The sequence below is a fragment of the Ictalurus punctatus genome, chromosome 2, assembly GCF_001660625.3.
Source record: "Ictalurus punctatus breed USDA103 chromosome 2, Coco_2.0, whole genome shotgun sequence".
In the NCBI taxonomy this organism is placed as follows: domain Eukaryota; kingdom Metazoa; phylum Chordata; class Actinopteri; order Siluriformes; family Ictaluridae; genus Ictalurus; species Ictalurus punctatus.
Genome location: NC_030417.2, coordinates 2,471,622 through 2,484,489, shown reverse-complemented (window position 1 = coordinate 2,484,489; position 12,868 = coordinate 2,471,622). Strand labels below are relative to the sequence as shown.

At 44.6% G+C, this 12,868-nt stretch overlaps 1 protein-coding gene across 3 annotated transcripts in view; it reads left to right on the top strand.

The window, feature by feature from the left end:
- The window catches only part of scara5 (scavenger receptor class A, member 5 (putative)), a 50,848-nt gene that overhangs the window by 37,168 nt on the left and 812 nt on the right, over positions 1–12,868 (top strand). For all 3 annotated transcript variants that reach the window (XM_017450314.3, XM_017450306.3, XM_017450296.3), the window contains 2 exons: positions 7,207–7,395; positions 11,223–12,868. The exon at positions 11,223–12,868 is cut by the window's right edge and continues 812 nt beyond it. In XM_017450314.3, the coding sequence (XP_017305803.1) occupies positions 7,207–7,395; positions 11,223–11,356 (323 nt within the window). In that variant the 3' untranslated portion in view covers positions 11,357–12,868. The remainder of the gene's footprint in view (positions 1–7,206; positions 7,396–11,222) is intronic.

Sequence of the window (12,868 nt, the reverse complement as noted above, 5' to 3'; positions counted from 1 at the left end):
TCGAGTCCCAGGGGTCGAGACCCAGGGGTCGAGACCGTAAATAGGTGCTAGGTAAAGTGATCTCAGCAGTCTTTCTGGCCAGCTGCTGCAGTTCCTCTGCTAAACATGTTTGAGAGCAGCTCAGGGGATGTGTTACACTTCTACTTTTCCCCTATACATCTTTCATTCAGAAAGCTTTGTTCAGCTGAAGCTCTGCGTCTCTGTGCAGGCATTCACTCCTCAGCCAGCACACGCTGCTCACTTCACTTCAGCAGGACTGTGGGTTTCATTACCGTTTGATTTTTTGGGGCCTGAAGATTTCTTCTGTACTTCTTCTCCAGGGATGGAGCTACGAGGCTGACTTTGCTAACACGATAATCGGGTGTTTATTTTACTCAAAGTCTTGTCTGTAAATATCCGCCTCAACCCACTTCCAGTTCTTAATCTGTGATCTATAAACTCGATCGAAACTCCAGCGTGTAGCAGAACACTGTAATGTTATGGGGCGGCCATTTTGTGTAAGCACAATCAGTATTTTTCTTTAGTGCAGCTTATGCAAGATGACGAAATGATACTCCGGTGATTTTACGCGTTTTAAAGGCCGAATATTCATGTGGAGGAATGTTCCTTGTATTCAGAATCGAGTTACGGAACTGAATGCTGTTTGAGTGAGTGCTCACTCGGATTATGGAAATCGCGTCTAGTTCTCACCTAGATCTGAGATTGGTGGATTTTTCATGAGATACAACATACAGGAACGACTCGGGTGTTAAAATCAGCTGTGGTTCCTCTGATGGGAGCACCTGGTTCCTCGAAAACGATCCATATTTCCTACGGTGGAGCAGGAACAAATCCATTCTTCTGGCACTACAAGACAAAAAAATTCAAATCAGCCATGGTTCTTCTGGTGCCTAGAGGTTGAGTTTGGGGTAAGGGGGTAATTGTGTAAATTGGGATTATTCATGTAGGACTTAATCTAGATAAATTGTCCAAATCTGATCCTAAAATATTCTTATTGATGGAAAAGTGACCAAACCCCAACCCATTCACTATACAGTATAGTTTTCTTTATTCTGAGTAAAGACCGTTGAGAGCGTTTGGACCGAGTGGCGCAGGTGAAACAGATTTCCTTCTGCGACGACATGTTCTGGCCAATCACAGAGAGCGGGTTGTCTGTCTGTTTATTTATCCTTGGTCTTGAATTGGTTTCAGAAGTTTAGGAGTGTGGTGCGTGTAGGACGGTGGTGTGTTTACAGTAAGCGTGTGAGCGAGTGAGTAGGATGTTGAACAGGACGCATCAAGGATGTCGGACGGGGCCGTGAAATAAACTACTGCCCACCCGGAAATGCGGGTTTTACAAAAAAAATTTAAAATTCCGATATTTTAAAAGGGTACAGTCATTAAAATATAAACGTCGGTTCTATTAAACAATCTAAAAGAAGGAGTGTTACTGTATGCTGTATAAAGATCTAACCGCACCATCAGATAATAATAATATCTAGCTGTGGGTTAAAAGGTTAATCTCGTCAACAACGTCTCTCTTGAATATGATTTACAAAGAGTTGAGGTTTTTTTTACACCACCGTTTATAGCACGCTGTCCGTTTACTGTATGAATTTAACACACTTGCGGTTATTTAATTCTAGTTTAGTTTAGCGCCGCTGAATAAACGAGTAAAACTGATTTATTTGCACTTCATGAAGGATTGCAGTGGTGATGGTTTGGTTAGTAAAAACCTGTGTGTGTTAGTGAAATGGTGTGGGCGAGTGTGTGGGAGAGCAAAGCCATTAGAGGATAATGTGAATCGGGTTGTATCGGGTGGAAAAACAGACCGGGATCTTGTTTCGTCAGATTTCTGAGCTCTGCTCTCTCCGTCGTTTCGCTTCTTCTAAACTGTTTTACTCGATTGTAAACAGTACTTTCCTGCTACACTGAACAGTAAATATACACAGTAGTCACACAGTAGAGTTCCAGTAAAGGTTCCTAGTTTGTCATTGTGACTGATGTGATGTTCAGCAGAAAAAGTAGGCTTACCTACTGCAGGACATGAAATAATAATCATTTAAAAAAAAAAAAAAAAAAAAAAAAAAAAAAAAAAAAAAAAAGGTTTCTGGAGCTACAAACCATACATTCAAATCCGTTCTGGTTAAAAGAAAAATGTCATAAGTTCCTGTAAAGGTTCCTGGTGTCCAGCAGTGGAGCAGGAACTAAAACGTTTTGTTGTTTTGTTTTGTTTTTCCAGGAAGTACAATCCATGAATTAGAAAATCCGCCTCGGTTTGTGTGGTGGCTTCAGTGTTGCTGAGTTTTGGAAATGTTTCCTGATCTCCAGTAGTGGAGCAGGAACATCAACAACAGCTAAAAATCAATTCAGTTCAGTTCTGGTTCTTCTGGTAAAACCATGAGTTCCAGTAAAGGTTCCTGGTGTTCAGCTGTGTGCGCAGCCTAGTTCCACATGTCCTGAACAGAATCCTGAACTAAAAGGTACCGTTTTTAAAAATAGATATGTTATTAAACCAGTGTACGAAGTGAAATACTCAGACTCCAGGAGTCGATGAAGCACTTCCTGTCAGCTGGTTAATCGAGAGCAGAGGGGGAAAAAAAATTGAAAAGGAATGACACTTGATTATTAGAGCCCGGTGTTATCGGATAAAAGATCAATTATGAAGGTTATTTATTTGATTTCACCCACCAAGATATTTAATCATTCTTCAGAACCACAGGGGGAAAAAAATCCTCCATTTCCTCTTTGAATGACAGAGCCATTTGTTTCCTGTTTGCCACATTCTTCTTCATGTAAGTGCTCTCTGATAAAGCCAAATCAAACCCTGAGGTCTCAGAGTCTACAGAGAAAACTGCTACACGGGCAGTTGTTTTACATTAGTCGGATGGTTAGTATTAGCAGTTATGCTAATGTTCTGTGGTTGTTTTGGCACATGATGAGCACTCACCCTAAATTGAGATGAGTTTAAGCTTGTCTCTGCAGAATCTTAGCAACAGAGACAGAATCGATGCCTTGTTTTCCAGGCAGAGGTCTGATCTGGATAAACAGAGATGTTGTAATGGAATCTAGGCAAGAAAACGCTTGTTTTAGATACACAGCATTCGTTTTCCTGCCATTAATCAAAAAATTGGGAGCTGCCACGATGACTCTTGCACCGTTGTTTGTTTTACTTAACGTTCTGCAATTTGCAATGGCGCCTTCGAGACGCTTAGGAATCCCTTCATAAGACAACAACAACAAAAGCCCCTTTAGAGGTTGTGCTCAAATCAGCATGGTCTTGCTGGTTGGTCACAGTGCTTTTGATGTCCAACGCTGGGGCACCATGATGGTCCGTAACGCCACCAGAATGCCAGGGAGGACTGAGGCATGAAGAACACTGGCAACATTTGGTGCGAAGAGAAAGCCGAAGGTCCAGAGCAGAACAATGTCCCTTGCTACCAACAAAAACAAGAAGACTGCACATGTGGAACTAAAAGACGGTAACACGAACCAGAGCGCACACATGCCAAGAGCAATCAAGCATTGCCCTTGACTCAGCTATCAGGCCAGCTGGATTACAGGCCAGAAAAATCTACTCCTCAAGCTCAAGCCTGCTGTATGTCGAGCAGCAACCAGAAAAACTGCCTCAACTACCAACAAAAGCAAATACCAGGCCTGCTCAACAACAATAACAACAATAACAATAACAAAAGCAGTAGCACATGTACACGGCATGTTCTCAATCAGAAACCGAAAACACACACCTTTTGCCACACCTTTTATGGCTTATGTAGGCCGGTTTCAGGGTCTTTAGACTAGCATGGACATGCCAATGGAGCAAGTTCAGCAATGAAATGACCGGAATGAACCGTGGAATATTAGAAACGATTTATCCTGCTGCATCTGGGAGCCAGGAGCAAGTCAATGTAACCGAGTCCCGGGATGATAAAAGACTGAACAGAACCCGAGTGGCCTCCTTGTCAGATCCTCTTAATGTGTTGCAGGATGATCCTACATGACCAAGTAAGGTTCTTCCAACATGTGCCAAGAATAATAAAGGATTATCCCAATAATTTACAGTCATTCATCATCTTCAGTAAGCATTTTTTCCTGGCCTGGGTCGTGGTGGAGCTCAGGAAGGCAGCATACACAAGTAGAGGCAGTTTAGTGTAGCCAATCCACCTACTGACATGTTTTTAAGACATGGGAGGCAAGCAGAGGAGAACATCCAAAACTCTGAGTTGACAGAGTAATCCAAGGAATCATGGACCAGTGGGGGCATCAACACTACACCACCTGCCACCCCAATGATCTACAGATGGTGCAATTTCAAAAGTAGATCACTGAATTCTCAAACGAGAATAATAGAAGCATGCGTTTTGAGGATCATGCTGACGAATTTCGCTGCCGTCCCTCCCTCCCGCCACCATAAAAAGATGAGGATCCGTTTGGGCCTCGTTTCAGCAGGGTGGTGTTTGGGGATTAGTCCAGCTTCCGCAGAGCCAACGGGGACTGATGTTGAGACAGAGTGGAAAGGCATTACCTTGCTAAGAAAGTTGTTCTAGAGAGGGGAAAGACAATGGGACCAAGCATTGAGCCTTGTGGAAAACCAGTGGAGAGAAAAGTAAGCATGGAGCAGATCTAAATCATGTCCGTGAGACGTCACCTGAGACGAGCACCCTTCTAGGTAGGACGGACAAGAGAACAGGGGTCAAGAAAATGGGTCACACTGACGGCTGATCTAGTCGAATGGAGCCAGTTTGAGGCCAGGTATTTCTGGTTCCTGGACCTGGCTCTGTACGAGAGAGAATTGTTTATAGTTAAACTTTTTACAGGTCTCTAATAAATCGGACAGCTTTAAATCAGACTGCCCATCCGCCAAAATACGGTGCATCATTAAGAATTAAGTTACAATTTTCATTTCCTGTGTGTTTTTCCCTGCAGACGGTTTCATGGTATCAAATGACTGGTTAATATCATGGACCATGTGCTTCACAGCAAGAGAGAACATCTCCGCTGATAACATACATACTCAGTGTTTGTGCATGTGTGCGTTAGCAGGGTCTGGCTTGCGTTCAAGTCTTAAGTTCATCCAAAATCGACCATCGTTCCCAGACCCAGCTTTCTAAATATTCTAGATGATCTGGGATAAGATAGTAGCTGATGCAATAAGCACAATGGATAGTGACGCACGGGATCTTGATGCTTTTATGCCTTTTATTTCTTTTGTTTATCAAGCACTGAGCTGCTCGGTGCTTTCCGAAAGTGTTCATTTCCTGATTTTGCAACGAAAAAGATGGTCTGGCTCAGCGTTATGTTTTGACAAGTCGAAGGGAAATAATCGTACTAGTTTGGCTCGGAAAACGTGAACATAAGTGTTTCACCGTAAAATAGCACGCATTTCATTCTAGTGAGTGAAACTGCAGAATTATTAATAATGATCTTCTGAGTGTTCTGGTCACACGCTGATTTAATCAGAAGAACAGAGAAAGTTCTGCTTCCCAGAACCGCACAGCATCTGGTACACATTTACGAGACATCCATCCAGCTCTCAGCATGCGGGTCGCCACGCTCGACCGTCCCACGTCCTCCTTTATTAATCTCGTGTTTGTGTAAACAAAACCTCACGGAGATTAGAGATTACATCCGTTCCCGTATGGTCTCGCACGTGGCCTCCGTTTTAGCGCTGGTCTCCGGTGGAGCGGTAATGCTCGTGCGTGACGCCATGACACGGTAATAATACATCTCATCCTATGCACTTCTGACGCTCTTAAAGCTGACCATCAGACCTCGAGGAAGAGATCGAGGCTAATGCGTCGCAGCTGGACTAGCTTTTACTTCCAAAGTAAAAAATTTCTCTCAGGAATAAACATTGCACAGATCTCAGAGCGCCGTTTATTTACTTATTTCCACAAACATGAGAAGGAATCGGATTCTTGCAGTTAAACATCCTGGCGTATTTAGGGTCGCACAAACTGTACCGAATGTTCTACCAAAGAACAGAGGTTTTTAATTTGTTATTGTACTTGGGTTTGGTTTTTAAGTATCTGTACTGGTTGTTTGTTTGTTTTTTTTTCTTCCCCCTTTCTTTTAATTGCCTACATTTCAAATGAAAAATCTCTACTTTCTACATGGCCATGGTGATTTTATTATTCGACACTCCAAGGAGTCGATCTAAATGCCTAACAAATTGAAATTTTCGAGAATCAGACCTAAAGCTCGCTGTATTGCTGTAATCTAAATGCTGCCCTGTATGTATGTATCCTCAATCTAGCTATTAGCATTCAGCTAGTTTGTATTGTCAGTTATTATGCTAGCAAACAGAGATAAGGAATAAAGTTGTTTGTTTGTTGGTTAGCCTTAGCTAATGCTTTTTTTTCCCTCATTCCTTGGCACAAAACTAAAAGTTGTTGTTATTGTTACGTATAGTATTACTACATTTCACTGAAGACAAAATGGCACATTGTGAAAGGATTATTTGGTCGTGAGTTGAGATCGGTGGTCGTCGAACACAACGAATTAGTGTTACTGCGCTCAAAGCCAGCCCAAGGATCTGACCCAAGTTCTGTTTTGGGATTTGTTCCGACATTAGTCTAAAAGCCACCACTAGGAGGACGGCATACCATGACTCCAACCTCGCAGGACGGCTACGGGTGGTGAAATGTGAACGAAACCCGCTAATAGATCGAAACAAATCTCATAATTACTCCAAGCTCGCTCTGAAGCCTCGGCTTTTTCCGGATCGCGCCGATCGATGACGTAAGCCATCGTTTTCTTTAATCCTACAGTAGGTCTACCGTTAGAGGATCTCCGTCGTATAATCTGACACGGAGCGCACGCGTTACGTCCTCACGCAATCTGAAACCGACTGTAGCTGCTGAAAATCTACTCGGGCATGACATTTTCAGTGATTGAAGCCACAGCACTGCTTCGATCGTACGCTTCGCCACACACGTGGACCTTGAACCCAAGCCGAGCCTGAGAAATGCTCCAGTAATGTTCAAACAGCAATCTGAGAGTGAATAATAATAGTAATCAAACGAAATCTGACGTGTTCGCCACATGTCTGGACGGTATACGTTTATGCACACGTCTAGATTTCATCTGGCTACTCACAAATTAGCCTTTATTTATTTTTCTTTTTTTTTTTATTTAAGTGTCAACTAATGAGGATGTTTCTCATTTGACAGCAGGCTTGATGTGTAAGCTAGTCTTTAATACACTGTGTGTGTGTGTGTGTTGCAGCCGAGAACGCTCTGGTGCGTTTGATGAACGGCTCAGCAGCACACGAAGGCCGGGTGGAGGTGTATCACGAGGGCCGCTGGGGGACGGTGTGCGACGACGTGTGGGATAAGAAGGACGGAGACGTGGTGTGTAGGATGCTGGGATTCCGCGGCGCACAAGAGGTCCACAAAACCGGGCGATTCGGACAAGGCAAGTCACACTAACACTATAATATCTCACACACACACACACACACTATATGGCGTGTTTGTAATAATAGGAGAGTAAACACTTATTTTTCCTGGTGATGGAAATCAGTAGGATGCTTTATGCAGATTGTATTGGGGAGTGTGTGTTTGTTATGAAACGACAGCCGTTTACAGAATCCGGTTTCATTACCGATTTTACTTCCCGGCGTTTAGAGCTCTGGATAAATCGTCCCAGCTACATGCGCTCACTCAGTGAAAAAAAAAAACAACTGGGCCTGTTGTGGAAAAGCGTGTGTTGGCCAGCTGCTCCAGGCTCACACCATCACCGGCAGTGAAGTCACACACTTTCCTGGCCGAGCGTCTTCTCGCTTTAGCAGCCGCGTCAGCTTAAAAGCCAAAGCAGCCCCCAGTTCCAATCGGGCCACCAGTTTGTTTGTGCAGAAGGTTTTACAGCGTATACTCGAGCGTGTCGCTACCGACATTCACGCAGCTTTACGAGGAAAACTGTCGCGTGTCCAGTCGCGGTGGGCACACGTCGGAGCAAACGGGTTTTCCAGACGGAACCGAACGCGAGAGAGATAGGGGGACGATTTTATCCAGATCCACATACGAGAGTCCTTTACACCTGATCGTTATTCTCGTAGCAGGATTACCACCATGCCTTATCCTCTTATACCACAGCAATTTTCCAATGATTACAGTTTTTTATTATTAAAGAATTATGACGTTTTTATCTGTTTAATATTCCGGAACGTCTACGAAACAAGCTTGTTATAGTACCTGTACACAGACGGACTCCGACGGCGTTTCAGGGGTCGCGTCGTTGTTCCAAAAGTTGCTTTTTAGTGTTCTCTTAACAACTGAACTGAGAATAATAACAACAACAACAATAATAATAATAATAATACACCCCCCCCCAAAAAAAAGTTTCTTACAACAACGTTACACAAAGCGTCCATGTGAATGAGCTGTTACTATAGAGACGATAACGTACTGTGTTAAAACGAGCCTACAATCGCCAATACAAGTCTTAATCAGGTTGTAATATGCAAATGAGACCACTTCTAATTTGCATATTTATTAAATGTGCCGTTCTCCATGAAAGTAGAAAATTGCTTCGGTGCTTTTTTTTTTTTTCTTTTCTTTTTCCTCTCTCTCTCTCCTCTCTACCCCGTTATACACATTCTTGTAGAACCGTTAAATCAAGCTCTTCATTACTCGGTATAGAATGAATTTTTATTTTGGGGGGGGTTCCCCCCTAATACAGGCTATAAAACGTTAACGTGGCTTCGCTGAACCGCGAGCGCGTTAGAGCTCGGCTCGTTTGAAAGGATTTATAGAAATGTTTGCGAACAGAAGAATCTCCACGTGAGGGAAAACGGGGCTGTTATGATGAAGGGTTCTGAATGAGCGGAGATTTCTGAAGCATGAGGTCAGGATAAGCGTTCATTATAACCGGCTGGATCTGTTATTCGGATTTTAGGAACGGCTCCACGCGCTTCCCTAAAACGGCCTCGCTGTCCTTTTTTTTTTTTCTTTTCTGTGCAGTCATTTTTCACTTATTAAGATCATGTGTGTATCGAGGCTGTAGTGTGTATAATGAGGACAGTGAGCGTGCACATGCAGATATACAGCTGGGCGCGAGACGCCCGGATTGCAACGACGACACACACACATCTTTTGAAGTGTTCCAAATGATGTGCCTGGAAGATTTTTTTATTTATTTTTTTTAAAAAGATTTTAAGATTGATGAGCTGATCATCTCTGCTCTCTCTCTGTGCGTCTCTATTGCGCTCTACCACACAGCTGCAAACATCTGTAAGCTCTTATGAGATCAGAAGTCTCTCCGAGGCACTCGACTCGCCAGCGTAGTGCACCTTTTTCACTATTTGGATGTGGAACAGAAGAAGGAAAAAAAAAAAACACACACACACACCAAGCATCACCTCGTACAGCACGTGGAGCTCGAATGCAGGCTTGGAAGTGCGTGTCGGATTTCGTGCTTGAACATTTCACCCGTGCGTGTTTTAAATAACAGACGAAAGTCGTCGGAGAGGCTTGGAGACCGAACTGTCGCTATGTAAAATGAAATACACCTCCGAAGAAACCTCAGTTAACTACAGGACCTTGGGAGGCTCGTTACTGTGAAGTTCTCGGCTCGTACGTTCTGTAGTTTGAAGGATTTCTCGACGGGGAAACCGAGCATGCTCGGAGCCTCGCTGATTGTTTTATTTTGAAAATTGGAAGTGATTTGGTGTTTTTAGGCCATTGTGGAGCCGTTCTGAAGTTAGTTTGAGAGGAGGAGGAGGAGGGAGAGAGCTGCAGTGGTGCCAGTTTTTTAATGAAAACCAAATGAAGAGGAATGAAAAAAATTCAATTCCTCACCTCTTTAGTAAAGCGGACTGGCAGCACGAGCAGCTCACAAACGCGGAGTTAAAACTAGTTCTGCTGTAGTCCGGCCGTATTTAACCCCTTAAACTCGTAAAGGTCCGCGTCCTTCGCCTTCAAGACGTCAGTGTAGCTGCGCTCGGCGTATTCATCCACGAAACTTGCAGGACCGTTTAATGGGACAGACACACCTCGTATGTCGAAGGATCAAGGAAAATCCGATTACCCGAGCGAGTCATGACCTCTTAGATAACACGAAGAAGAAAAAAAACCACACACGCACGCACGCCTTCAGTAAATGTTGCATAAACATCTAACAGAACGCTTCACCGTATCAATCATCAGGCGTTATTCATTATCAGGCTTAAACCGTGGCACATTTACCGTTCACCCTGCGAATGAGCTGTTACTATAGAAACCAGCACGTTAATATAAACGGGTCTAGTGCGTTACAGTCAGAGCTGCTGCTCGGGAGAAGTAATCAACGCCAAGCAGAGTTGGGAACGCGTTTGAGAGACTTATTTGGCGTGCGAGGAGGTTGGGGCGGGACTAAAATATGACAAAGACACGATCTCGACCGCGCTGGTGACCTTACTGGGAATAGCAAAGCTCTCGGATGTAGATTAGACGAGCGGGAAGCTGAGAGAAAGGTCGGGCCGGGCGACGAGGCCTGTTGTCTGACCGTCTCCTGACGAATCCGGCGGAAGATGAGGTCGGAGAAGGTTTTCTGATCTGCTGGCTGGGAGAAAAGGAGAAGGTGTAGATGTGGGGTTCAGGGGGGTGAGTGACCGCGTGTGCGAGTGCCACGAGGCAGTGATGAACTCCGTCAGGGCGTGCAGTCTGGAAGTAGTTTCCCTCTGTTAAGTAGAAACACATCAAGTAATGAGTGTAGAGTCTCTCACCTCTGAGTGTGTGTGTGTGACTCCAGATGCTCATCCAGCTGTGCGTGCGCCAGGGTTCGTCACTCCGAATACTCTCGCCTCCGGCAGATGTTCAGAGATCAGTCCGGCCTCCACTGCATCCAGCAGTGTTGAATCCTCGATTCTGATTGGTCAGAATAAAGGTGGCGTTGATTCATTTACTATAACGGCAGCTCTGACATTAGCCCCACACGAACGACTCGGAAAGCATGTATAATCGGCGACAGGGTGGAGTTTTCTGTAAATAGATGCGTTTGGAAGGAGTCTCCAGTGTCAGTGCTTTGTACCACTCAGAGGTAAAGCTTTTTTTTTTTTTTTTCCCCCTCTGAGGACGGACTAGTTCTAGCTGCTACTAGCATACAGTAAGTGACGGAGGACTAAAGCGCTGCTGCACTGATCTCTTTATTCAGTAGAGCTCATTTCTCTGCTATCAGGACGTAGTCGAACGGCATTGTGGGTGACGTAGGAAGCTGTTAATCGTAACTTCGTGTTTAAACGTCTTCCGTGTTACTCCCTGTAGGTACGGGTCTGATCTGGATGGACGACGTGGCGTGTATCGGCACCGAGGACACCATCCACCAGTGCAAGTTCTCCGGCTGGGGCAAAACCAACTGCGGTCACGTCGAGGACGCCGGCGTGACGTGCAGCACTTAACCCCCTCCCCCGTTCCAAAGACATTTCGCTGAACGGACAGCTTTACATTCCGGACTGCGGCGCAGCGGCTGAGAGAGTTACGCCGAAGACGGCCTCCCTCCACCGTAAAAAGACAAGCGGCTCCGTTTGGGCCTCGTTTTCAGCAGGGTGGTGTTGGGGATTAGTCCAGCTTCCACAGAGCTAACAGGGACTGCTGTCGGAACAAATTTACAGCCTTTCCTAAAAAGGATTGTATTTACATCCTAAAGCCTGTTGTTTTTACTTATAGGGGAACTTTGTTTTTAAAAAAAAGTGTAATAGATTTTATAGTAGCGCATTTTTATTACCGTCATCTTTTCCTAGTGACCTCATTCTGACGACGCACCGCCAAATCCGCTTAAACAGCTGTAGGCTGGGAACAGGAAGTGTGTATGAACTGTAGCAGTATTAACAGATAGCGTATCTGTACCACATGCCATGAAGGGACGAGATTCACGCAGTTTTACTTGAAGTTCAGTACTATGTGCCTTCTGATATTTCTGATATTACAGTATTCACTCATCATCTCTCTCTCACACACACCTCTACTTCTCAAGTGTCTTCACTGAAACACGAGTAACCGGATTCAGTGTTTCGAGTGCAGAGTTTAGAGCAGGGAGGAAATTTCTGGAAGCCTGCACGGTTTCGTGCCAAATCCCTTCTCGCTCGATCGGCCGGCCGAAGTAGGATTGGAACGAAACCGCTCAGGAGGGCACAGCTCCAGGCTTAGGAAGGGGAAAAACAAGCGACAACAACAATACGTGTAGTCAACATCGCACGCTCACTTAAAAGCGGAATATTTAACACGTAAACGAAACCGGAACGATATTCCCTAAATCACTAACATTCACGCTTTAGGCCACGCCCCTTATCCGAGATAATAAAACAAGCGTGTGTGATGTAGTTCAATTGAAATGGTAGCTACAAGATTCTCGGCAACAAAACAATAAACGCCACGCTGCGATCACACCCGCAACTGACGAGGCGCTTTCGAATCGAGATTCTCTCAATTCTTATGGATGAAGTGACGAACCGGAACGAGGTCCTCGGCTCCTACCGCAAAAAACGGAAGTAACCTTTTTTTTTTTTTTTTAACCGTGGTTTTCATCCGATCCGGTCATACGCGACATTTCGACCAAAAATAAAGCTAACTACACTTAGCGTGCTTTGCTAATCTGAGAACGAACCTAGTACGTAACGTCAGTCGAAACAGCCAGCGTTCAACTTTAGAAACCGTACGCAACAGAAACACCGGCCTGGCCACGCCCACGGCGACATTACGACTCTAAACACCACGATTCAGGTCGATCGACTTCATACATCCGGTGGAAGGAACAACTTCGCATTTCAGTTCTCGCCGATGAACGTCTCCGTGCATGCGTAAGCGATTATCTGGGGTTGTTGTTTTTTTTTTTAAAGACTAGAGCAATGCGTTCCGTGTAAACGTCGCACAAGAGCCAGCGGAGAACTTTTGGCTGCTAGAGTTTCAACGCT